Source organism: Gopherus evgoodei, chromosome 10 (assembly GCF_007399415.2).
Source record: "Gopherus evgoodei ecotype Sinaloan lineage chromosome 10, rGopEvg1_v1.p, whole genome shotgun sequence".
In the NCBI taxonomy this organism is placed as follows: domain Eukaryota; kingdom Metazoa; phylum Chordata; order Testudines; family Testudinidae; genus Gopherus; species Gopherus evgoodei.
The window spans coordinates 76,710,763-76,738,042 of record NC_044331.1 but is presented as its reverse complement, the minus strand read 5'-3'; the positions used below and the strand labels follow the sequence as shown (position 1 = coordinate 76,738,042).

General features: G+C 48.2%; 1 protein-coding gene across 2 annotated transcripts in view; it reads left to right on the top strand.

Annotated features, from left to right (window-relative positions):
* The window catches only part of MMD2 (monocyte to macrophage differentiation associated 2), a 39,679-nt gene continuing 12,399 nt past the window's right edge, over positions 1 to 27,280 (top strand). For both annotated transcript variants that reach the window (XR_004002461.1, XM_030579011.1), the window contains exons 1-2: positions 1 to 591; positions 24,765 to 24,846. Coding sequence is in view for 1 of the 2 variants with exons in the window: in XM_030579011.1 (XP_030434871.1) it covers positions 545 to 591; positions 24,765 to 24,846 (129 nt within the window). In the remaining variant the exon portion in view is untranslated. The remainder of the gene's footprint in view (positions 592 to 24,764; positions 24,847 to 27,280) is intronic.

Genomic DNA, 27,280 nt, shown 5'->3' with positions numbered 1-27,280 from the left:
TGTGGGGCAGGATGGGATTGCTCACTCGCTTTCCTTCTTTTCCTTCTCCTTATCGGATTATTTTGCAGCAGGACCCACATATCCTCCCTCCCTCCCTCACACACACACTGGCTCTCTCTTAGGTTGCTTTTGTTTTTATTGTATTACTCTCTTGTGCAACAGGGGGCGGGAGGAACTAAGGGTGGCCTTGATTTTTCTCTTTAGCATTTTAAACACACACAGAGTGTTTGGGGTAGAGAGAGAGAGAGATCTGGTCCTTGGTCCTGTGAGTTGCTACCTCTACATGCCTGAGCCAGCAGACAAAGCAAGCACGGATGAAGTTGGTATGGTTACCCCGGGGCTTGCCGTTTCCTCCTTGGTCAGAGGAATCACAGAGACTCCCCTGCCCCCTGTCTGCTACTGAGCTGAAAATCCACCTCTGGGATTTAACCTGCTGCTCCTGAATTTCCTCCTCTCCTGTCTGTCTCACTCTGCTTCTTCATTCCACCTTCCCCCTTCTTCAACACTCCCTGGACCAGAGCTGGATTCTGATGGAACTGCCAAGATGTTCATGTCCAGAATCCTGGATTTTCAGAAGACAAGATATGCCAGGTAAAGCCAAGTGGCTGTGTTCTTAATTCCTGTAGCTGAACCATTTTGCATTGTGTTTTGAAACCCTCCAGGATCCCTCCCAACCTCTGCCCTTCCCTACAGGAATCCGGGAGAGAATTCCAGGGTGCTGCTTACAGGACAGAGTGAATAAAGCTGACAGTGGGGTTTGAAAGATGTGGAGCTCCTCAGAGCACAGGGCACCTGCAGGGCTGATACTCTTGCTTTGTTTTCCTGGTATAACAAGAATCCTTTGCACTTTCATAGCACCTCTGCAGACCTGAATGAATTCAGGCTCACAACACCCCTGGGAAATAAGTATTACTAGCCCCTTTTCATTAATGGAAAAACTCAAGCAAATGTGGCCACTGATTTTGGGATGTTTCAATATTTTGGTGTCCTTCTCAGGACACTTTGAACCAGGGTCATCCTTTGGAGTTGTGGGTGCTCAGCACCTCTGAAAAATCAGCCCCCCACAAGTGGTGGTAACTTGTTTTAATGGCTCAGGTGTGTTGGGATACATTATAGTGGCACCTGCTTAAGAGGATACTTGATGAATGGATAGTCCTGGTAAAGGGATGTATAGAAACCATTATACAATGAAACTCAGGGTATCACGCATGTTCAAGAAAGATGAATTCAGACAGGATTAGGTACAGAGAAGGGGTACTAGGCTGATCAGGGGACAAGAGAACCTCTCTTTCAAGAGGAGACAAAGAACTTGGCTTGTTGAACCTACCAAAACAAAGGCTTGATCTCTCAGAATACGTTCAGGAGGAAAACTCCAGGCAGGGAGAAGAGCTATTTAAGTTAAAGGACAATGGTGGCATAAGAACAAATGGGTACAAACTGGCCATGAATACCCCAGGATTGAAAATGAGAAGGTTTCTAACCATCAGAGTGAGATCCTTGAACAGCCTTCCACTAGGAGTGGTAAGGGCAAGGAACCTAACTACTTTTAAGGTGGAGCATGATACCTTTTTAAACAGGACAATATGGCGGGGATGCCTGTGCTAGCAGCGGTCGGGCCTCGATGGCTCAGGAGATCCTTTCCAGTCCCAAGTCCTATATTCCTGTGTAAAGTGCAACAGAAAATTAGTGTCAGGCATCTTAGAAGAGGAAATGCAATGTACACCTGAATCATGCATTTCAGGCCTGAAGATAGGCTTAGTGAGTCAAATGGAAAGTATAATAATTTACGTAGTATCATCTGTAGCCAGACATAATGTGATGTTGCAGTGGAAAGGCTCTGTGAGATGGTGTTTGAAAACAGAATTTCTGTAGCGAGTTCAGTGCTGGGGAAAGGCATCAGACAGATGATAGCCCTTTAGACTGAGTCCTTTATGCACACAACAGGGACACCACAGGCAACAGCTGTGCAAAGTTCCCTGCGCACAGCTCCTTAGTCTGTATGTCTTAGCCCTGACCTGGAAGAAGCACCTTGAGTACAGTTCAGTCTCCGTATCTGTTCAGTCCTTAGCCGCTCTCCCAGCTGCTAATGCCAATTCTTGTGGTGGGAGTGGTTTCTGAGATGTGGAGAAAGAGCTGCTGAGTTGACAAATTCCAAATGGTTATCAGATTTCTATTGAAAAGCCACTTTCCTAGTCCGTTTGTCTTAGGAACTGAGTTTGAAGCTGACATACACAAATCCTGAATGAAGACTCTCTTCTCATTCTTCAGATGCCTATGTAAATACCATGTGTTCCTACTGAAGAACCCTTTTGCAATTGTACTGTTCTCCCTATATATGTGTGGGAAAATGGGTGAGTTACAGGGAAATTGTGGGCAATGCTTTGTAACCGTGTCCAGGACAGATCCTTTTTTAATAACCAAGAGAATGCAGAAGTTTTGGGGTTTTTTACAAAGTGCAATAGGAAAGTGATCAGATCAATTAAATGATGTAAATTTTCTGGGCACCGAACCAAAGTACATTTTGGAAGCCACTGGAGCGAGACTTCTTTAGAAAGTCCCTCTCTGTCTAGTTAGAGAATCTGATCTGCTAGATGTAACTGAATGCACTTTTTGTGCAATAAGTGTTGCATGTTAAATATGTTGCTAAGAGCCCATTGTTAGGACTGGAAAACGGGGGGAAGTGAGTAGAATGAGGCATACTCACTGAAAAGAGGTGCAAGGCTCCTCTCTGTCTTCTCTTTGTCTTCTCTGGGATGCAGAGCCTGGATCTGGAGCTGAGGAATCTGCCCAAATGAGCAGCATTGTACTTTTTTGCATGTTAAGATGAAGCTTCTCCCACATGTAACCCAAGGGCCTGGCATTTGTTTTTCCAAGTCTTTTTTGCTGAAGTCTTTTGATAGTTCTTCATGGAGCACAAATGATAAAAATATGTCACGGTGACTAGCTGAGTGCTAGAACTGGGCAGTGCCGTGCTGAGCAGGAGACCTGAGTTTGATTGCCTGGATTGGCAAGAGCTGGAAGGGCTGGGGACCAGAAAAGGAAAGCATTGTTCTTCAGGGATTTAAGGGTAATGACCACTCTCAGTACATTGATTGGTGTTGAAAGGGAGTTCTCCAGCCATCGCTCCTTGGCTGGGAGTTGGAATCTGAGTTGGGGGATTTATGGAGAAGGGGGCTTAAAGTGCAAAAAGGGCCAGATTATACCTCCTCACCATGTGTATCTCAATGGGAAGAGAGTGATCTCACAGAGTTTCCTTGAATTTTTCCCCGAGTGATCATGAAGGAAGCAAGAGATGCAGCTTCCCAGTCCCAGGGATGGGAATTGCTCTTTCCTCAGAGGGCCAGCCCCTCTGCAGCTCTTTTGTCCCCTAACCCCTCCTTGCAGCATGGCTCTGGTTGGTGCTGTTGTGCCCTCAGACTGGCTACACACATGTGCAGACATGGAGGCTGAGTTACCAGTGCTTCAAGCAGGTATCCATTGTTCATGGAAGAAAGATGTCATGGAGAGCGTCTGCTCTCTTGTACATCTTGTTCCTTCTGCTCTGTGGTTTGGGGGATGGGAGGAGCATGCTAAGGAATTAGGATCCATAGGGTTCTGCTACCTTGTCCTTGTATAAGCAATGGGCAGTCTGGGGCCCAAAGAGTGACTGGAGGGGATCCTTTGAAAGCCCTTGCTCTGCCAGACCCACAGATTATAAAGGAGATCATATCTTCACACACATGTGTATTTCATAAGCTCCCGCTGCCGTATCAAGATAGCAGGGGACATGCCATATTTTCCATCATCAACAGGTGTATACAGTTTCAGGCTGTGCGCCAGAGAGGAGCATTGTGAAACAGAGAGGAAAGTTTCCCAAGACCCTGAGAGTGAAGCCAGCAGGGAGATGCGCTTGCTGTGCATTTGAAAAGGAAGCAGAATCTCCATCCCCTGACAGGTAGCCATCTGCAGGAGCATGCCACCAGCTTCAGCATTTCACTGTCACTTTTGCTTTTGCCACATGGCAAAGGTACGTCCTTATCAAGTCTGATCCTGGGAGGTTGTTGAGAGGCATCAACTCCTCTGAAGTCAATGAGAACCGAGGGGACTCAGCCTGCAGGATCAGTCCCTTGACTTGTGAAGTTTATCTATAGCTTAGCAGAGATGAAGCCCAAGGAGGAATGGGGTCAGATGTCCATGACCTAGAAAGTGATGCCAGGCTGGTTCCCTTTGTTGGCTCTTGGACTTCTTCCCCATAATCTTTTCTGCACCAGGCATGACAGCTGTGGTGTCAGGCTTCTCGGCAGCTTTCCTATTTCACCAGCCAAATGCCTTGGCCGTAAGCAGCCAGAGCCTGACACCTTGTGTGATTAGCTTGGAGCTGGGTTTGGAGCAGGCCAAGCACCATTGTAAGATAAAGCACGCACAGCCGAATGGGAAGCATGCTGTAGTGGCACGTGGAAGCTCAGCACAGGGAATTGCCCTTAACGGCCAGATTCTGCCACCCTGAAAGGATTGGAAAACGTGTCTTAGAGTGAAAAACTCAAGCAGCTCAATCTGTTTGGCTTAACAAAGAGAGGTTAAGGGGTGACTTGATCACAGTCTATAAGTATCTAAATGGAGAATGGAAATTTGATAATGGGCTCTTCAATTTAGCAGACAAAGATCCAATGGCTGGAAGCTAAAGCTAGATCCATTTAGTCTAGAAATAAGGTGCCATTTTTTTAACTGTCAGTGTAAGTAACAGTTGGAGCAGTTTAGCAAGGGGTGTGGTGGATTCTCCATCCCTGGACGTTTTAAACTCAAGATTACATGTTTTTTTTAAAAGCTATGCTCTAGTTCAAACTGGAATTAACTCAGGGAATTCTGATGGCCTCTGTTGATGATCACAGTGGTCCCTTCAGACTTGATCATCTATTAATCTTATTCCATATGCAAGCCCATTGATTGCAACGGGACCATTCCTGAAGTAAGACACCACTTACTCAGCACAAGTAACGGCGGCAGAATTGGTCCTATGGTAGGGAGAAGAAGTCAAGAGTACCAATCACAAGGTCTGTGCCAGGACCAGAACACATGGGAGTGATGGGCAACTCATTGGCATATCTGACTCAGGAAGGTATAGAAATAGGTGCAGGTATAGCCTGGCCTCTCGGGAAGGCATTAGAGGCATCTTGATACAGCTTGGAGGAGGGTGGGAAACTTTCACTCTTGTAGAGTGAAAATAGCATAAATTCTTGATCTCATAAGAGGAATCTGGAACTGATCCTCTTTTGGTTTCTTTTTTTTTTCTTTTCTGATTCAAGAGAGCCAAGGAAGGAAGAGATTAATGTCAGATGGTCATCAATAAATGCACTGGAAAAATAGTCAGATGAAAGACCTCAAGCAATGAGAATTAGATGAAAGAAAGCGATCAATGTGGGCGTGTTTTATGAACTGTCAGATAAGATGGGAGAATGTTCCCTGCTCAAGGGGCAAGAATGTTGCCCAAGATTTATCCAGAATTGGCTCACTTCTAAATGTTAAATGACTTCAAAAAGCAAGGAAAGATGGGAAGAAAGAAAGAATTTGAAGAAAGTATATAAATAACAGCAGTGGAGAAGAAACTGAATTTGATTCCATTCCATGAGCAAGAAAGCTCTTTATTCTGAGGTAGTGTAATTCAGCCAGATCATTCATATAAACAGGCCCCTTAGAAAGTGTCTTCTGCTTTATTCCAGTTTTCCACAAGAGCTGCCCCTTTGGCACTAGCATGTCAGGCCCTAGGACAATCTGACTGGAGGGCTCCCAAGGAAGGCTGAGCACTGTAGATTGAAAATGGCTCTCACAATATAATGGAAAACCAGCTTCAGTTTAAGACACTGCTTGTGGCCGTGCGTGTGACAGAGAGAAAGAGAGAGAGGGGAGGTGAGGGCTGCAAAAGCATCTCAACTGTAAAAACTTCCCCTCTGTCATTTGTAACTTGGTGCTGCTCTGTAGTGCGTAACATCTGTCTTTGAGAACAATTAGCTTCTACGCAAGGGGCCTGATTCACCCATGACGTAAATGTCAGTGTCAGTTACACCCTAGGTGAAAGCAGATCAGATTCCACCTGCTTTATATTACCACCTCCGCTGAGTTGCTTTTTCCTGCTACGCTCCCAGTCTGATACCTCGACATATCAATTACACTTGTTTTGCACACCCACTGAATGGCAAATAAGTGCAAGTTACACTTCTTTGCCATTGACACGTGTTTCCCCAACTCATTTACACTCAACGTGTAATTTACCCCTCCAGCCACCTCACTGCTTCATTTGACCCAGAGACTCCCATGGATATTGCACCTGCTTCTTTCACTGAGTTTGAGTGAGATCCAAAGACTTTGTTATTATTTATGAATGTTGTTGCCAATTTTCAGTAAAACATGGATTCTTTCTACACAGCTAGGCCAAGGACAAGTCCTAGCTCCCCTCCCTTTGGGCACACAAAAGCACTTTCTTTACTATGGTAATCAAGAAACAGAATGCAAAGGAAACGCGATAAAAAGCAACTTGAGTGCAGACTCTTTCAACAGATCTAGAGCACGGGTTCATAGGGGGAACCGCATGCTGCGGATGGGCAGAATCATAGTAATTACCTGACACAGGTTCAAGATTTAATTTATTCAGGTAAAAGGCCCCAGATTTTATTCAGTTTGTCTGTTCTTGCCCTGGGCATGTAAGCACAGAGTAACAATGAAAACAGAAGCTGCAATGAAAGATGCCAATTAAATTTCCCAACAAGGAAGCTATATTTGGAGGCAGCGGTGTTGGAACAATTTGTATACTGGGGGTGCTGAGAGCCATTGAACCAAACTGTAAACCCTGTTTATAATAGAAACCACTTCACGCCAGGAGGTGAGCAGCACCCCTAGTTCCAGCACTTATGTTTGGAGATGAATACTTAATATACCTAAGGGCCAAAATCTGCCCTCAGATATCCATTCATCCATAGACTTCACTAGGAATTGTGTAAAATGTATCTGAGCGCAGAACTGGAACACAGTTAGAATCTGCTGCCTAGCCGGTAAATGCACAGATCCAAGTACAGTGCATAATGATAAAGAGGTACAGGGATGGGTCAGAGACGTACATGGATTCCATACAATAGGACAAAAAGAGAAAGGATGGGTCAGGCTGCACATGGGTAAATTTCACCTTTAGATTGCTTTGTTCAAATCCAGCCCAGCTCGGTGATGACTGAAAGTTCTTGTCATCCAGTGAAATGAGTTTGATGGGCTTCTGGCTCGTTCCTGCAGGGTAGCTGCACACATCACAAACATAACCATTGTAATTGTCGCCCTGTAGCACCAGGATGGGCTCTGAAGAATGAACTACCCTCATACCTCCAGAAGTAATCCCTCTAGGTCAGTGGTGAGGTACCATGGGAGCTCTCTTTGGGTATCTTGCATTACCTCTGCCCATGTGTAATGGAGGCCTTCAACCTTAGAGCCCCCCCTAGAGCTCCAATGCAGCACCACCATTGCTTCTCGGCCTGTTTCTCTGAGTGAGGATTTTAGTAAGCTGGTGAGGCTTGTCGCTGAACTCCATCAGGGATCTAGTTTTATTCAGTCCGAAAAGAAAGAGTGTCACACACCTAGGACTGCTCTCCAGGATCTCTAGATGAAGGAAGGAGGGGATGAGTCAACCCTAATCATGTCCAAGAGGTCCCTTACCAATGAGGCCTTCATGACCCAGAACCCTTTTCTGAAGTCAGGGGTCTCTTGTCACTAACCGGGGGAGAGTCTTTCCTCCAGGGTCCAGTTCCCCATGGAGGACAAACCTCAGGACAGAATATAATTCCTCTTTTCCCAGGCTTCTGCTGTTGCCTGGTGAAGTCTTTCATGAGAGTAGATTTCTCTGAGATGTAGCATTCAGAGTCCCTTCCTTTCAGAAACTCTCCTCCCAGGAGCATTATTTCTTGGTTTCCTTTGCCTGTGGGCCCCTCTCATCAGCTTCCCCTGAGAAGCCTTCTCCGTATGTTCTGGGAACTGTTCCTCCTCCAGCAGCCTCTGTTTCTCTAGGGTAGGCTCCCTGTGCATTGCTTCCATTTATCTTGCCTAGGTGCTTCTCTGCCTAATTACCTGCCTCCCAGCAGCTCAAAGAGGGAGACAATCATAGGTGAACCTGAGCTTCCTCATTCCTCCTTGTGGAGTCAGTCAGAAGTTGGCTGGGCCCGTGGCCCACTCAGAGGGCCAGCTACTCTCAGGCTCAATGGTATGTCTGATCTATCAGTCCCTAGCATATCTATATCACACTTTTTACCATCACTAAAAGAAGAGACCCAAAACTCCATAATTAGCACAGTAAGACCAGAAATGGTGGGGAAATGAAGTATGAGGTTAAGCGAGATCCAAAACGCGGAGAGAAAGTGCTGCCTGTCCTACCTCTGGAGTATCTTTCTTTGTCGAACCATGGTGGAACAACTGCTCTGTCAGACTCATTCATTTTGCTTGAACTGCAGGGGGTCTGTCAAGTTTTGTCCCAGGCTGCCTAGCAAATAAATCTTGATATGTCTGAGTATGAGCAGTTGGCTTACACCAGCTCAGACGTGCCCTCTGAGGGACCTTAAATGCCTTGCGCAGCTGTTTTCTTTTTTTCCCCTTAACCGATGTCAGACAAAACTATGGGAGTGAAATGCTTTAAAAATGGATGTGGTTCATCACACCGAGTACAGAGCTGCTCGAAAGATTAATAACACCACAGATAAGGACGTATCGGAGTCATGCCTGTGTCCCCACCTTCCCTTCCCAGGGCGAGATTCTGCCTCTATGTGGACCATAAGCAATCCCACTAAAATCAGTGGGGCTACTTGGAGAGTAAGGTGCTGTAAGAGGCTGGCCTGCTCCTTTAAGGACAAGCGGCCAGGGAGCCAGACAGCCCTGCTGCATTAGCAGAGCCGGGTGCACTCCGTTGGAGGAGAGCTGCAGGCGGGAGGTTGGCTTCTGGGACTAGCCCTGGAGCAGAGAGTGGTGCAGAGTGCAAGGCCTCTGGGCCCCCGCAGCGTGGGTTGGGGACAGCAGTAGCTTCATTCTGTGTTATTTTGTGAGTTTCCCTTTGAATTAATAAACCATGCCCTGAGGGAAGGCCTGAAAGAGACTTGGATGTGATAGTAGCTCATCCTGAGCTGGGGAGACAGGCTGGCACTCAGCAGCCTCCAGGCAGTAGTTTATGTGAGTGGCAGGCAGGGCCGGCTCCAGGCCCCAGCGCGCCAAGCGCGTGCTTGGGGCGGCATGCCGAGGGGTGCGCTCTGCCGGTTGCCGGAAGGGCGGCAGGCGGCTCCGGTGGACCTCCCACAGGCGTGCCTGTGGAGGGTCCGCTGGTCCTGCGGCTCCTGTGGAGCATCCGCAGGCACACCTGCGGGAGGTCCACCGGAGCTGCGGGACCAGTAGACCCTCCGCAGGGACGCCTGCGGGAGGTCCACCGGAGCCACGGGACCGGTGAGCGGCAGAGCGCCCCCCGCAGCGTGCCGCTGTGCTTGGGGCGGCAAAACGGCTAGAGCCAGCTCTGGTGGCAGGAGTGTGGAATGGCCCATAATAACAAACCCCTGATGAATGCAAAGAGCAGTCTGATCTCACTGAGTAAATAGCTCTAGCAGAGTTCATTTGTGCCTCAGTTTTGGCTCAAGGACAAACAAAATATCATAATATACAATGCATCCTCTCTGAGGAGTATGTCCTGTCCTGGCAGGGAGATGGACTCAGGCGTCCGATAGATCCCTTCTATCTCTAACAGCAGTCCTGGACACACTGGCGCTGCACAGTGCCCCTATAACTCCCCTGCACTCACTGATACGATGCACAAGGAATTACAAAACTGTTGACCAGTGGGGGATGCCCATGAGTGAGGAGACAGACCTTTCCCAGGAGTCGCTAGACCAGGGGTTGGCAACCTTTCAGAAGTGCTGTGCCGAGTCTCCATTTATTCACTCCAATTTAAGATTCCGCGTGCCAGAAATACATTTTAACGTTTTTAGGAGGTCTCTTTCTACAAGTCTATAAGATATAACTAAACTATTGTTGTATGTAAAGTAAATAAGGTTTTAAAAATGTTTAAGAAGCTTCATTTAAAATTAAATTAAAATGCAGAGCCCCCCAGACTGGTGGCCAGGACCCAGGCAGTGTGAGTGCCACTGAAAATCAGCTCAGGCACGCGTGCCATAGGTTGCCTACCCCTGCGCTAGACTATGAGACTGAGCCCTGCAAGAGATAAGAATGACCGCAGGCCTCACTGAGCTTACAGCTAAATGTAAAACTTGCGTCCCTGACTTGGCTGTCACTCAGTAATTTCAGCACACACACACAAAAGGAAACAAACTAAAGTCTATGAACTAAATACCTCTACAGACAGGAAAGAGAGAAAGAGTGTTATTTTTATTTGGAATTCTTGCAAGGTGTTCAGCTCCAACCGCAAAAGGGGTGTCCTATAAGTTAATCAGTAGAGACGGGCCAGAACCAAACCTCAGATCCAAGCATCCAAATGTCAGGAAAGTTTGGATTCAGATCTACACCCAGCTCCAAAGTTCACTGCTCAGGCTCATCTCCGGCAATTAAAAGGTTTTATGCTTGGACTGACAGAGAGGGTCAGATGGTGAAATGAGATTTAAATCATTATCTTCCTTCTTGACTGGCTACACTGCACTGCCCATCTCTAGTAAAGAACGTTAGCTGAGAAAACCTAACGCTAGAGATGGTCAATCTTTTACCAACAACATGCATTAAAAGCACAGCTAGTGAGTAGTTTGCAAACCAGTCATGATCTTCAGATGTTTTGGTTGTTCATAAATATTCACTGAATAATCTGGATAGCTTGATATTATTATTTATATTGCAGTAGCATCTAGAAACCCCAGGGCCCTGTTGCACAAGAAGCTATGCATATGTATAAGGAGAGGCCGTCTCTACTCAAAAAGCTTATTATTTAAACTACCGAGTAGAAGTGACTTGCCCAAGGTCAGATGGTATCTCAGCAGCAGCACTGGGACGAGAACCAAGGTTACCTGATGGCTAGGCCAAGGCTCTAGCCACTAGACCATACTGCCTTCCACAAGGTGTTTGTTTCGACTATACACAAAGCAGCCTGGAGCATCTGATGGCTAAAGAAACTGGCATGTGCTTATTCAGGGACTTTGAAATAGATGCTGTGCCTGTGGTCCTTTTAGAGTTTTGTGGATCCATTAACAGCCTGGACCGAGAGTGTTAAACAGGGCAAGGTGTCTGTTACACGCTTTATTGAGGTGATGGGCCAGATTCTCTGATCCAGAAGAGCTGTGCTCTCTGGATAAACATGGCAGTGAGGAGTAGACGTATGTTCGGACCGTCTTTGTAGTCCCTATATCCTGTGGCTAGCCCGGACTAGTCCCTGATATTAGAGCAGTGCGAAGTCTACTCTAACTTATTCCCAGTACCCCATGACTCCAAGGAGCCATTCCAGCAGCCACTGTTGGTGTACAGTGATGCTCCAGCCTTATCCCCTTTACTCCTGTCACGTCCTTCATGCCAGAAACTGCAATGAGAGTAGCATAATGCCATTAGGCCGGCACTTTGCCATGTAGGAATTCTCTTTTCATTCGGGTAGCCAGCTCAGATGGCTTTCTGGCTGCCAGAGAGGCACATGCTAAGCAGAGTAATGGTCAGAATTTCTCACAGTAACTAACTCTACAATGCTACCTTAGTTTCTAGTATCTGGGCATGTAGTATTGTATTTGCTGCCTGACTGGTTGATCAAAACATTTTAAACATGCAAATAACGAATAATGCATGTTGGGGGCATTCTTGATAAAATTTGCAAAACACTTGGGATTTGCCAGAATTTTTGTGAGTAAGCAACTGTTGTCAGAAAGCTCACAAATAGCGACAGAAAGAGCAGCAATTTAATCTCCAAAGATGTTCACTAATCCATTGCTTTAAAAAATGATTTGCTACTATCCCAGTATCAGGAACTGTCATGTAAGAGTTTGAGTTTTCATAGAAATAAATGCTATAAAATGTGCTGGAAAAAATATAGATCTACAGATATGGCGAGAATCTTCAAAGGCACGTTACTTGGCAGATAGGTATTAGTTATCATACTTCAGAGGGGTTAGGGTACCTATCCACTCACTAAATCCCAGCCGTCTATATACAGATTATGTGTGTGTGTGTGTACATTGTATGTGTAAGGTTGCCAACTTTCTAGCTGCACAAAAAAGGAACACCCTAGCCCTGCCTCTTCCCCCCCTGCTCACTACATTCCCCTCCCTCGGTGGCTCACTCCCCCACCCTCATTCACTGTCACTGGGCTTAGGTGAGGGGTTAGGATGACAGAGGGGGTGAGGGCTCTTACTAGGGGTGCGGGCTCCAGGCAGGGGCCAGAAATGAGAGGTTCACTGTGCGGGAGGAGGCTCCAGGCTGGAGTAGGGAGTTGGGGTGCGGGAGAGGGTGAGGGCTCCTGCTGGGGGTGGGGCTGGGGATGAGAGGTTGGGGTGCAGGAGGGGACTCCAGGCTGGGGGGGTGGGACATGGACAGAGATAAGGGGACTGAGGCCACAGCTGGGAGTGAGCATGGGACAAGGAGTGGAGCCCCAGTAGGGATCAGCAGCCAGGATCCCATGTGTAAGGCCAAGAGCAGAGCCTCAGCCGTGCAGACAGGCACGGGGCCCCGGGCATGGGGCCAGCAGCCGGGCCCCAGGAGCGGAGGCCTGGGAGCGGGGGTGGGGCCAGCTTGGGGACCCGAGCCCCTCCCGCCCACAGGTGAGGTGAGAGGTTGGGGGGTGGAGGGCCAGGAGCAGGGCATAGGTGCGGGAAGCACCCCCCGCATCCCTACTTCCCATGCCTATGCTGGCACCGTGCTGCACGTGCCCTGGAAGCAGCAAACAGCAAGGAGGTCCAGGTCCTAGGCGGGGGGGCCAGAGACTCCACAGGCTGCTTTTGCTCGCAGGCATCGCTCCCCGACTCCCCGGCCAATGGAAATGCAGAGCCGGTGCTCAGGGCAGGGGCAGTGCTCGGAGCCCCATGGCTCCCCTGTCTAGGAGTCGGACCTGCTGGCTGCTTCTGGGGCGCAGTGTGGTGCCAGCCAGGACACGTAGGGACTAACCTGCCTTATCACCACAGCACTACCGACCGGACTTTTAACAGTCTGGTTGGCGGTGCTGACCAGAGCAGCCAGGATCCCTTTTTGACAGGGCATTCTGTCGGAAACCGGACACCTGGTCACCCTATGTGTGTGGTTATGTAGATGTGTATATGTATTGTTGCTCCCTGGGCCTGAGCAATTAGCCATTACTCAGGGCCTTGCAGGGTTGGTTCTGCTAGGGAGAAAAAAATCAGTGATGTGAGTCAGGTATAGTCATGGTTTATGATTTTGTTTATTTACAAAGAATTTACACAAAGCCCTGTTTCCCTGAACACAGTCAAAACAAACAACAGCAGGAAGCTTCCTTACTCAGAAATCCCCCTGGGTGCCACTCCAGCAAGCTCTGTGCCCAAGAAGTTCTGTCTCTCTGCTTCCTTTCTGGGTCACACTCATGCCACTCCTCCTGGCTTTCTCTCGCTCTGAATAAACCAATCACGTAGGCCCTGAATTTGGAACCAGGGAAACCCCTCAATCTGCTCCATTTAGTCTGACTCGCCATACAGCCTAGTCCTTGGGCAGTAGACCTCTGCTGTTTATATTGCTTGAACTGTTCCCGACTGAGCCTGAAAGAGTGTTTGTCTTTGGACCCAAGACTCACCATTCAGTTTCTTAGCACCCTTTTGCATAAATATACATTGGGTGTGTTATGTGCTATTGTTTAACATTTATATTGTAGTAGCGCCCACAAGCCCCAGTCAGGGTTCAGATCCCACTGTGCTAGGCTGTGTATAAACACATGAAAATACGCACCCCCAGCCCTGAAACATGTGCCATCTAGGAAGATAAGTGATCTAGATAACGAGTCTTTTGTGTTTCCATTTTTCAGACTCACTCTGCTCCCACCGGAAAGTTGCCAGTCCTTTTGTTACACTAAAACAGCAGAGAGAGAGAATGCTTTGTTCCCTCACACCCACCTTCCCAACACACACCCACTCTGCCCTTGTGCATGATGCTTCCATCTGAAATGCACGCTGGAATCAGTCCAAAAGCTGAAAGAGGAAAGTGGGTAGCAGGTTGAATTCCACCCAGGGGAAATGGATTGTAAAACCAAGAGCAGATTTAGTGTCTTTTTTCCTCCCAACATGGAGGACAAAGGAGGATGGAAGTTGTATTTAAAGTGTAGGACACACAAGGCTGAACTTTTCGAACCTGGATTGCCATATGTGCGCGTAGGAGTGGGGAAAGTAGCACCCAGATGCAGAGAAGCAGGCACTGAGTACAACACGTACAGATATGTAGGCATGTGTGGGTGTTTCTGCAGATGGCAGAACTGGATGGGGTTAGAATTACAGTTTGCATTTGTAAGTTTCAGTGGGAAAGCTTTCCCTGTAGCCTGGTAAGAAAGTAAACCAGGTATTTTAGAATTTTTATAGTACTGTACAGTCATTTGGTTTGGGCAAAACATGTTACTGCAGAGCTTGGGGTCTTGATCTAGGGGCTACAAACAGGTGCCCACCATGCCCTTCCCCTGTACCCAAATGGGAGACAATCTCAGCTAGATGGAAGAGGGGGTCCCAGTATAGAAAAGGGTCAAGGACCATTGCTATAGAGTCTTCTTTCTGAAGAAGACGCTAGTTGCCAAGGTCTGAAGTTGCTCACCCATAGAGGGCATCTAACTCAGTGGGTTTGGCCAGCCAAATCATCCTGCACGTTGAGCACTGGCTGTGTTGCTTGTAATGATGTGCTAAACTCTCAGGAAGCAGCCTAATTACACACTAGGGAGGAGACCGAGGACCGAATCCTATTACTAGGTCCTGTAGCAGGATCATTAGAAGATTACATGTCAAAGCGTAGCATGAGCCAGGGTCCAGCTTACAGGAATTCACCCAGCGGACAGGCGCCATGGCTTGAATACACACAGACAGTGCTCAAGCCTGGGATTTTGGTCCTGGGACTCTCCTGTGTTAGCACAGGACGTGTGGTCTTGATCATTGCTTAGGTGAGAGCTGGGGAAGAGAGGATGACTTGCTGTAGACAGGGGAGACTGGGAAGCCAGGAGGGGCAGAGACGTAGGGTTGTCAACCTATTTCAAAATTAAGGGACTGTTTTCTTAGCACCCTCACCCCAGTATTATTATTATCATCATCATTCTTATTAATAATAACACTAAGCAGTACTAAGCTACCCTACATACCCCGGGGTATTTCTTGCTGCTTTTTGCAGCACTCAGCAACTCCCAATCTTGTTGCACAGAGATGAAGCAATAAGGGACCTCCCTTGTAATAAGGCCAGAGAGGGACTTCCTGGCATTGGTGATATCATCTGTCAGAGGCCATTACTTTCTCTGTCTCTTGCTTCGCAATGAGACGCTGTCACTGAGCTGATCGGGGCTGGATTTATTTGTCAGTTCCATTATGATTTCTGGAGTGAGTGTGATGGATGATTATCAGGAAAGAGGCTAAAGAATAATCCTCTTTATTAGTTCTGAAGAACCTGGAGGGCTGCTGGGTGTTGGCCGGGGGAGGGGCAGTCAGTACCTGTTTGCTCTGACTGAAAGCTCAGGGGATGAAATTAAAGATGGGCCAAAATGAGAGAATCTAGATGTTCACCACCAGTTTAAAGTGGTTGCCTTTGAGGTCCTTGCCAAACGGCACCTCACCTGCTGCCCACTCATGTGACTTTTCCAGACCTCTCTAGCCCACCACATTGTGGTGTTCAGTAACCACGCCCAGCTGAGTTGTCAGAGAGAACAAGATGCATTTGTCCTCCTGGCAAGGGCCCTAGTTCCATCTCTCGCCAAGAGATTTTTCTAGCCACCTGCAGCCTTGAGAACCATGTGCGAGGGAGTTTTATGAGCGCTTTGCGGGGAAGCAGGGGGGACTGGTTAACTCTCATATGGCTTCCCCACAGGTGTATAATGTGTGCACCTCAAGCTTTATATCACACTAATCACCTCTGAATAGGAATATACGTAGTTCTCATATAACACTTTTCATCACTAGACCTCAAAACATGTTACAAAGAAAGTCAGCATCATTACCCTCCTTTTCAGATGGGGAAACTGAGGTACAGAAATGTGAAGTGACTTGGTCACAGTCACCCAGGAGGTCAGTGCAGAGCAGTCCCCTGAGTTCCTGTCCAGTGCCCTGGCCACGGAACCACACTCCCTCACACTGTTTGCTCTTGGTCCACCTCATGTGTACATATTTAAATGGAGGTTTTGTCAGCATAAATCTGAGATGGACATACTATACACTAGTGGGGGAGCCATGTCTGAGTGGTGCAGCTCCTCCCACGCAAGTGCATATAAACCTTTACCTCACATGCCATGTTGTGTTCCGTATATGCCTCGGGGAGTGTGCGAAATCTCAGTGCTTCAGATCCAGGAGCCTCAGATCATCCACCTGAGTCTTCAAGCTCCTGGAGACTCTCACGCTCCACCTAACGTCTAAAATCTGGTTTTAACCCGCTTTCCTCTCTAAGCTGCAAACAGCAAGAGCCAGAAAGCAGCTCACAGGTCTGCATGATGCTCAGAGCATCCTCATTCTTGGATGACATGGAGTAAAAACACAGCGGGAGAGGGGGGATGAATATGGGAAGTCAGCTCTGGATTTTCCTTTGATTCTGCAGGACAAGAGTCTCTTTGTGCTGGAGTCCAGAGTTGTGGGCATGAGGTTTTTTGCAGCTTGCTTTCTGGCAAATGGGGCCAGGATCAGACAGGCCTGAAGGAGGGCAGTGGGAAACCCTCTGGCAGCAGTTAACAACCTGTGCATATTAATTCCGGCAAAGGCTGCCATCCTCCCATTTAGGACTGACAGCTCCAAAAAGCTCAGCTAACTATCTGCCAGAAGCAGCCACTGGAGAGAAAAAGGGGCTGGAAGCCCTCTTGTTCAATTGCTGATGGCTATCTGTAATGGGGTGCAGCACGGGAGGAAACAGAGTCTTCAGTCTAATGGCTTGTCTACACAGGCCGTTATTCTGGAATTGCTGTTCCTGATTAGCTCCATGCGTGCATGCTCTTATTCTGGAATAAGAGTGCCTTGTTCTCATTTAATTTAATCCATTAAATTAATTTGGAATAAGGCACTCTTATTCCAGAATAAGAGCATGCACGCATGGAGCTAATCAGGAACAACTATTCCAGAATAATGGCCTGTGTAGACAAGCCATTAGACTGAAAAAGTCCAAGATCCATTTAATCCAGCCAGCAGCTCAGGTGTAAGGCTCTGATGGCTGTATTTCCGCAGGAGTGGGCAGTGCTCCAGCAGGGCAGCCCTGCAGAGAATGTACTGTAGGAAGTAGTAGAAGGAGGGTGCAGTGTGGAGCTCACAAAGCTGATGGTAGAAATCCTGCTGGAGGCTCCTTCAGCTCACCAGACTCAAGGTAAGTTGTTGTGGGTGAGGTGGGGGGGATAGGGTGGAATCAGGCTTAGATGATGGATTTGGCCTATTTGGCAGCAGGGTCCATGAGGGAAAGACTGGAGCAGGGAGAGCACTGGGACTATAAGCGCTTCGGGGCAGGCGTTGTCACTCTGTTGTGTACAGCACCTAGCGCAGTACGGTCATGGTCCATGACTTGGTTGCTAGGCACTACTGCAATGCAATGAATAATGATGGGATCAAAGGCAAGAGCTGGGAGATGGAGGAGACAGGACTCTTTCATTTTGTTTTCACCGGGGGAGCTAGATTGGAGGATAAAGCACGTAAATGTCTGCAGGTCCCGGCAATGGAAAGCCCATGGGGGAGGCTGCAGTGGGGGAGAATATCAGCAATCTCCCTAATTGCAGGACTCCAGGGCAGACCAAAACATGGCTGGTGCTGGCTGGGGTCCAGCTGTGGCTATTGTGGCTGGGAGAAGCACCCAGCTATCACAGCCTCTCACCTTCCTCAAGCAGCTGGGTTCCCATTTTGCCCCTGGTGGAAATTAAAGCCATCCCACCACTCACCCTCCTCTGTACCACAGCAGGCCCGGCCATCGCAGGAGTGTGTGGGTTATCAGCAAGTGCCAAGGGTGTCATGCACTTTGCAGGATCAAACTTGCAGTACAAAGAGGAGCTGGGTAGGAGGATAGGGTTTGTGAGCAGTATGGAGTCTGAGGAGGACACAGTACAGTCAGAACAGCCTATTTTCATTTGAACAGGCACATTCAGGTGCTGCATGTTCTGATCATCTAGATATCACTAATTGCACCTGGCCAGAAGGCACTTCACTTTGTCCGATCAATGCAACCAGCCCAGCAGCTGCTAGGAAGTCCATTCAGAATGCCCCATGGAGCATGCACTGCAAGGTGCTTGGGGAGTGGCTACTTGATTTGCTGCTGCAGAGCCCAGGAGACATCCTCTCCATTCCCTGGAGTTTCTGGCAAGGAAACTGCAGGCACTGGTTTGCATGAGGCCTGTAAGGGGAGACAGACCTTTCTGATTTGTCGGGGCTGAGGAGAGAGACCCTGTGGGATGAGGAGAACAACCTAGGAGAGAGAGGGACCATGACAGTGCATAGTTACTTTGAAACTGCAGTGAAACCAAAGCCACCCTGGATCAGAGCGGATGAATCCCCAGGGGTTAAAAGCTCAGTCTGTGGGCATGCCAATGTGTATCAACATGTAGGCAGAGCAAATGGGAAATCATCTACATGATCCAAACTCCAGCCTTGCAGCTCGCTAACTTTAAGCAGTGAAGAAGCAGCTCACCGGAGGGTCAGTCTTTCAAAGGCACAATTTTGTGCCTGCTCAGCTCCCAAGGAGCTTTCAAATCTGTCTGGCTCCTCAATTCTCGTTTGAACACAACCTTGCAAAAGGGCAAAATCTATTGCCTCTCCCTTCCCAGGATGCGAATGGGGTATTATTTATAGGTTTGCCTGGGGCGTTACAGACAAGTCCTTGGCCCAAAGCATTCCGTCTACAACATTCTAATTTAAATGTACCACAGCGAGGCATGACAGTGAACAAAGGGAGTGAGAGGGGATGAGAGTGGGAAAATCTAATTGTAAGTCAAAAAAGGCTATCCCAGGCAAATGAATATATAGAATTTTATAAGGCTACGTAAGCCCTCAATCAAATACAGGCCTATTAGATGGAACACAAAGTGGTCAGATTCTGCTTTCAGTTCCATTGTTACATAAGTCCAGAACAACTTGCCTGACATTGATGGAGTTACTTTCCATTCCCATTGGTGTCCCTGAGCGCAGTCACAGGCAATTTGACCAACTGGGAAGTTAGGTACCTGTGTTGTATTCCTTGTGGAGTTTTTGACAGGTCTTAGTCAGTAAATCTAGTTTCCCCATAGGACCGTGGGCCTCTCCAGCCAAGTCAGCTGTTTGGCAGTGTTTAGGACTTTACAGGAGGGAGGGGGGAGGATCGGAGAAGAGGTGGGGACTTGGGCGAAGGGGGTGGATTGGAGGCGGGGACTTTGGAGAAGGGGGGAATGGGGGTGGGGCAAGGGTAGTGCAGGTGCAGGGCCAGGGGCGGGGGTGGGGTCAAGCAACCACCGGGAACAGTGGAAATCTGCACCTATGGTGGTGGGAGGGATAATCCTGTTGCTGTAGTTAATCCACCTCCCCGAGAGGTGATAGCTAGGTTAATGGAAGAAACCTAGCGCTGCCTGCACTGGGGGTTAGGTCGGCATAGCGACATTTCTCAGGGGGATGGATTTTTCATACCCCTGAGAGACACAGCTATGCTGATGGTAGGTTTTTGTTGTAGACCAGCCCCTAGCGATCCTGGAGACCCAACCGCCTCTCTGACAGGTGGATTACCTACACCGATGGGAGAAACCCTCCTCGTGGTGTCGATAATTTCTATGCTGAAGGGCTACAGAGGCCCAACTGAAGCACTGCTGCTGAGCCACTATAGTGGTTTAAGTGTGGACGTACCCTAAGGGAGGAGGAAACAAAGGCTTTGTCTACACTAGCGCTTTTGTTGGCAAAACTTTTGTCAGTTGAGATGTGGAAAAAAAACCCCACACCCCTGATCGACATAAGTTTCACTGACAGAAGTGCCAGTGTGGACAGCACTATGTTAGCAGGAGACGCTCTCCTGCCAACATAGCTACCGGCGCTCGTTGGGGCTGGTTTAATTATGCCAGTGGGAGAGCTCTCTCCTGCCGGCACAGAACCGCTACACAGGATACCTTAGCAGTACAGCTGTGCTCTTGTAAGGTCCGTAGTCTAGACATAGTCAAAAATGTGAAGGCAAGAAGGAAAAGAGAGAGAGAGAGAAGTAGAAGAGATGAGAGAGGGAAATAAATACACAAAACCATAGCCCTGGCTACCTCAGAGGAGGAAGGCGGCAAAATTAAGCCATTGGTCTGTTGTGAAGTTACATCTGGTCTCTTGGGTTATAAGAACCTAGATAGACTGATCAGAGCTGGATTTCCAGCAAATCCCAGCTTCCACTCCCAGGCCCTTAACCCATCCAGTCCTCTTGCCTAGCTACACCATTTGTGTGTGTGTGAGGATATCCTTACATGCTGGTATTCAGTTCTGCCATTCCCAGACATTTACTTCCCTGCCCAAGTTCGAAAGGCGCACTCCGCCCCATGCCAAGGGGCTGTGGGAATCAGTGTGACACGTGCCCCCGAGGTCACCCTCCCTTTTATTATTATTATTAAAAATAATAACAATCAGTAGAGTCTGCATGGGCAAGAGACAAAGCGAGGTTTTGGGTTTTTTTTTTAAATTTCCTCGTGCATGTTTCCATGGAAACTGTGACATCACCGCAGAACCATGAACGTCTGGGCCATGCAGAAAGGATTAAAAAATAAAAGAAAGAAAGGAAGAAATAAAAGCACCCATATGGGGTTTCAGTGAGGCTCTGGACAGTTACCTAGCAACAGTACAGTAAAATAATGTCCTGTTGTTGAGAGATTGTTACAGGATGTTGGGAAGGAATGTGAACAAAATCCAGGCTCATGCGGGGAATTAACAGAGCCAGAGTCTCTTTGTTTGCTGGGGCCTGGCTCGAGGGGCTTATTAAAGCCTATTAGTGAGACTAATAAACAGGGCCAGGGAAGCTGAGTAGTAAATGTACCCATGTGTGTCCCACAAGAGCAGCCCCAACTGAACAGAACAGGCCTAGGTCTCAGTGACAGGGTTGATCTAGGTTGGTCAGTTCAGCATTGGTTTATTTTTATACAAACCAGATCTAATCATGGCAGTGAGGCCAGGCTGTGAGCCATCTGTGTTAGACGCTGGGATTTCTTGCCTGGGTGTGAAGGGTGTAATCTTCCTCTGGGTTTGTTCAGCACCTAGGAACTAGAATCGTGGAATCATAGGGTTAGAAGAGACCACTAGGGTCATCTAGTCTAACCTCCTGCCAAGAAGCAGAGGGGCCTTTCAGTCCTACCATTGGGCCTGGACTGGGTGATGCAGAACTGAGCTATTCTAGAAGGCCAATTCCCAGGCAAGCCAGGGGAACCTGCCAGCAGCTACACCCCTTAGGCAGGTGCAGCGTGCACTCCTCTCTATGGCTGGCCCACTCTGCTAGCCAGTGGAGGGGAAAAACATAGGTCATGGCTCCATCTCCTTCCCAGCTGACAGCACCTACAGGAGCACTGCTCGGGTGCTGATATTGCACTCAAGTGAACATGCAAGTGAGCACTTAGTGTGGCTGTGTGTTCCTATAGTGACTGGCCCCAGCAAAGATAAATCCTTTGGCTGAAGCGGCATGGACTGAAGTGCTGGTTCTGAATGCTGAAGGTTCAGCTCCTGCTGATGACCATGATATCCCTACCATGTTACATCTCGGTGCTGCAAGATTGTAACGGATGCTACCGCGCAATGAAGCCTCAGTGCTGGAGCTTCTTTGCTGCTATGTTTCAGCACAGCATCCATGAGAGTCAGGTCCCTAGGCATAGGATCCTGGGGCATGACACTGCCCTAGCAGGATATAAGGAACTCCCATTGGCTTCGATGGGGCTTACTCGTACACAGCTAGGGCAGAATAGGTACCTTAGTTGCTGTTCTGTAGGTCTCTGTGTGCTGACCTGTAATATACCAGAAATAACATAGTCATGTCTCTCTGCTGGAGATTCCCAGATACGGTGATCTAATATTGTAGAGATAATACAATTGTGTCTCAATATTTAATAAGCAGGGACGGGTCTAGCTTTTTTGCCAGTGCAAGCACAGCAGGCAGGCTGCCTTCGGTGGCTTGCCTGTGGGAGGTCTGTTGGTCCCGCTGCTTCAGCATACCCGCCGCTGAATCTGTGGGACCGGCAGACCTCCCGCAGGCAAGCTGGCGAAGGCTGCCTGACTATCACCCTCTCAGGGACCAGCAGGGTGCCCCACACAGCTTGCTGCCCCAGGCACGTGCTTGGAGTGCTGGTGCCTGGAGCAGCCACTGCTAATAAGTGTTGCTGCAAAGGACAAACAGCTGTTTCTTCCTCAAAAAACTCTTAAAACAGTGCTGTATTTGCCAGGGAAGAGTAGCCGGCTAGTTTACCTAAACCCCAATAGGATACTTGGCTCTAGATATGCTTAGCAGGTCAAATTCCATGCTCAGTTTCACCTGTACAATCCCCATTGACCTTGCTGGCAGCGGCATTGTATAACAGCACATGTTGACCTTTCTGCTTCTGGTTTTCTGTGGACTAGGATCATTCTTAATAGGGCATTGCCCTGACATGATGTGACATCCCAGAGTCATGCTGTGGATGAAGGACACAACTGTGACAGTAGAGATGCAGTTTAGACACCATTAGCACTTGAACACTTATTCTGTAGATTACAGTAACACCAAGTGCTCCACTCCTTAGCTCAATCCCTTTGATTAGGGCAATAGCTTTGATTAGGCCATGCCCAAGTATGAACCCTACACTTTATCCAACCTTCATTGTCTTGGATATGTTTTTCACTATGGATACACATTTGTCTACTCTATCATGCTGAAGTTCAGCATGATACACCTAGCAACTGACAAGTCCCAATGCTATTTCTTTATCTAGGGGAGGAGAGATAGCCTGCTTAAACCCGGGGTTGTGAGTTCAATCCTTGAGGGGCTCTTAGGAATCTGGGGCAAAATCAGTACTTGGTCCTGCTAGTGAAGGCAAGGGGATGGACTCAATGACCATTCAAGGTCCCTTCTGGTTGAAGGGGATAGGTATAGCTCCAATTTAAAAAAAAAAAATTTGTGCAGTTCCAAGATTGGCCTGTGGAAGGAGCTAGCACACAGAAATAGGCCCTGGCCCAGCAAATCCAAGTGGGACTCAAAGATCCAGAACACACTCTTCCTTAGGCCTGGTCCACACTACAGCGTTAAATCGATGTAAACAGCGTTAAATCGATTTAACGCTGTACCCGTCCACACTACAAGGCACTTTAAATCGATTTTAAGGGCTCTTAAAATCGATTTCTGTACTCCTCCCCAACGAGAGGAGTAACCCTAAAATCGATATTACTATATCGATTTAGGGTTAGTGTGGACGGAAATTGAAGTTATTGGTCTCATTCTTTTACTGAGCTACCCAGAGTGCACCGCTCCAGAAATCGATGGTAGCCTAGGACCATGGACGCACACCACCGAATTAATGTGTCCTAGTGTGGACGCGTAAAATCGATTTTATAAAACCAGTTTTATAAAACCGGTTTTAATAATTTCGATTTTATGCTGTAGTGTAGACGTGGCCATACACATACAAGCAGTTTTCTCTCTCTCTTCTCCTGGCCTCCTCATTCCAACCCTGAGCTCAGACAGTTGGCAGTCATGTCCACACAGTGCCTCTTTATTTTAGTCTTTCAGCACTCGACCCTCCTTCCTGACAGAGCTGGGTGATGACTCATAAAATAACAAGTGCATCTTAGGGGGTTGTGTGCAAATATTTGAGCTGTGCTCAGTTTCCCTAGGTGGCAAGATGTCACTGGGTAGGGGAAAGACAGTCGCTGTCAACAGGGCCAGAGGAATTATAGGGGACACCTCTTCTGATCTTCCCTCTTTAGGAGCACTAGCACATGCCATTTCTCTACATCTCAGTGTCAGCATCCCCTGGAGTGGCCTCTTGCTGGCTGAGTTTCAGTCTTGCATAGCAGGAGCCTGTTGGCCCAGGATCCTCCCCATACGTGGCATCTCGTGGGCACATGTAGCCATTGGAAGTGAGTGCAGCTCGGAGGTGGTTGTCCGGCATAGGGAAAGTGTCCACCCAAGAAACTACTTGCCTGACACACTAAAAATCTTAAGCCAGCCATGGGTGGGAGTGCGCACTGCATCAGAGACCGAAGCTCGAGGTGATCTTGCAACTCCTGCTTCCGTGGCCAGTGGGGGCTGTTGCAACGTGACAGCATGGGGTGAAGGGTGCAGGATGAATAGAAAGGTGAGTGCAGCGGTGTGTGAGCAGAGAGGGTGCAGTCATCAGCCCCTTCAGACACTGCTGGGACCAGACCTGGACTTAGGGTGACATTAGGCAACAATAGTTAGCCTGGCAATTGTACTTAGGAGCCCCTGTGAGGTCAGGGGGTGCAGGAACATACACTCAGCTGCTCCCAGTGAAATCTAGGCCTGCACATGAATGCTGCTCTGCAGAACCCATCACAGAGCATTGGCAGCACTAGAATTGGAGCAGTAACACTTCAAGGCTGGGATTGGGTTACCTGGAGGGCACCAGCGCACAGCACCCACCAGAACCCAATCCCAAGTGTAACTGATCCGACATTATCAATAAATGATTTGTGGCCCTGGCCCAGGACTCTGCCCTCTGACCCTGCTTCTCTCCCGGTTTCTCATTCAAGGTTTATGAATCACAGGGTTCCGTCCAACCGGAGATACCAGCCAACGGAGTATGAGCACGCAGCGAACTGTGCCACGCATGCCGTGAGTCACCTTTGCGTTGCCTTGGGGGGTGGGGCGGCACGTCGGGCAGGAAGGAGAGGTGTATGGGTCTCAGCTCCCACTGTGTTCCCAGAATGGAAGACAAAGCTGGGGCTTGCTCCAGTCCCTGTTCCCTTACACGTGCGTTCAGGAGCCATCATGGGTCGAATGTAAATTACATTTAGGGTTGCATCTTCTGACTGGAGCTCAAGGGCTGGGATGTGCCCAGCTGACACCTGGAGTCTGCACACCTAGTCGCTGCACATGCATATGCCCCGTAGCTTGTTTGCAGGAGCTCGCCACGTCTCCTTTGGTCTCTGGTGGCTTTTAAGGAACAGTCAGGGCTCATTGTAAGTGACTCTTACCTGACACAGATAATCTTGAGTGGCAGTTTGGGTGAAAGTGATCATGAAAAGATCAATTGCCCCATGCTAAGGAAAGGAAGGAATGAGAGTAGCAGAGTGAGGACAATGGACTCCAAAAGAGCAGACTTTAAGGTTGAGGTGTTTAATTCCTATTTTACTTCAATTTTCACCAAAAAGGTTAATGGTGACCAGATACTCAATACAATTACTATTAACAAGGGGGAAGGAACTCAAGCCAACGTAGGGAAAGAACAGGTTAAAGAATATTTAGATACATTAGATGTATTCAAGTTGGCAGGGCCTGATTAAATTCATCCTAAGAACTAAAGAACTAGCTGATGCAATCTCAGAACCATTACCAATTATCTTCGAGAACGGATGGAGGATGAGTGAGCTCCCAGAGGGCTAGGGAAGGGGGAACATAGTATCTATTTTTAAAAAGGGGAGCGAAGAGGAACCCTGGAATTACAGAGCAGTCAGGATACTAGAACAAATTATTAAACCATCAGTTTGTAAGCCCCTTAGGGATACTATGATTATAAGGAAGAGCCAGCATGAATTTGTCAAGGATAAATCATGCCAAACCAACCTATTTTCCTTCTTTGACAGGGTTACTGGCCTAGTGGTTGGGAGAAACAGTAGACATATGATATATCTTGGTTTTTGGTAAGGGTTTTGACACATGACAATCTCATAAGCAAATGAGGGAAATGTGATCTAGATGAATTTACTATAAGGTGGGTGGACAACTGGTTGAAAGACCATCTTCAGAGTAGTTATCAATAAGGCTACAATTTAATCAAGGGTATTTTTATAAAACTTATGGACGGGTCATGGACAAGAAACAAAAAATCACGGCCAATGACCTGTCCATGATTTATAACATAAATACCCCTGATTGAATCTTAGGAGGGAGACGCTGGGGGTGGGGGAGGGAGCCAGTGGCATCAGTGGCGGGGGGGAAACCCCCGGGGGCCAGCAGCTGCTCTGGCCACCACCGAGGGTGGAACCCCAGGGGGCCAGTGGCTGCTCCGGCCACCGCCAGTGGGGAGCCCCAGGGCCAGCCGCTGCCCTGGTTGCCCCCAGGACCACTGCTCAGGTGGTTCCCGGGGCCAGCCACATCGGTCATTGCTCGGATCCAGCTGCCTGGGGCCACCAGAGCAGAGGCCAGTGTGGCTGGCTGCAGGGCTGCTCAAGTGGCTGTGTGGCTGCATGGCTGCAGCAGCTGGTGTGGCTGTCCCCAGGGCCGCATGAGCAGCTATACCTGGGGCCAGCTGCTTGGGTGGCCCAGAGGTTAGCCGCACCGGCTGCTGCAGAAGTCACAGAGGTCACAGGAAGTCACAGAAGCTGTGACCTCCATGACAAACATGGAACTCTAGTTATCAGTGGTTTGTTGTTGAACTTAAAGGGTGACTATGGGGGGGCCCTCAGGGATCAGTCTAGATCTGGTACTCTTCAGTATTTTCATTAATGACTTAGATAATGGAACAAAGAGCATGCTAAGAAAATTTGCAGGTGGCACCAAACTGGGAGAGATAGCAAGCACTTTGGAAGACAAGTTTAGAATTCAAAAGGACCTTGACAAATTGGAAAATTGGTCTGACTCCAACAAGATGAAATTCAATTACGATTAGTGCAAAGTACTGCACTTAGGAGGGAAAACTCAAATGCACAACCACAAAATGGGCAATAACTGGTTACCAGATGGTAGATGGGTAGATGGTCGCATGCTGAGGGGTTACAGTGAGTCACAGATTGAATGTGAGTCAACACGGTGATGCAGTTGCAAAAAAGGCTAAAGTCATTCTGGGGTGTCTGACGAGAAGCGTTGTACGTAAGACACAGGAGGTAACTGTCTTGCTCTACTTGGCCTTGGTGAGGCCCCAGCTGGAGTACTGAGACCAATTCTGGGCACCACACTTTAGGAAAGGTTTGGACAAATTGGAGAGAGTCCAGAGGAGAGCAACAAAAATGATAAAAGGTTTTAAATCCTGACCTATTAGGAAAAGTAAAAAAAAAAACAACAAAAGAGAAAACTGGGCATGTTTAGTCTTGAGAAAAGAAAACTGAGG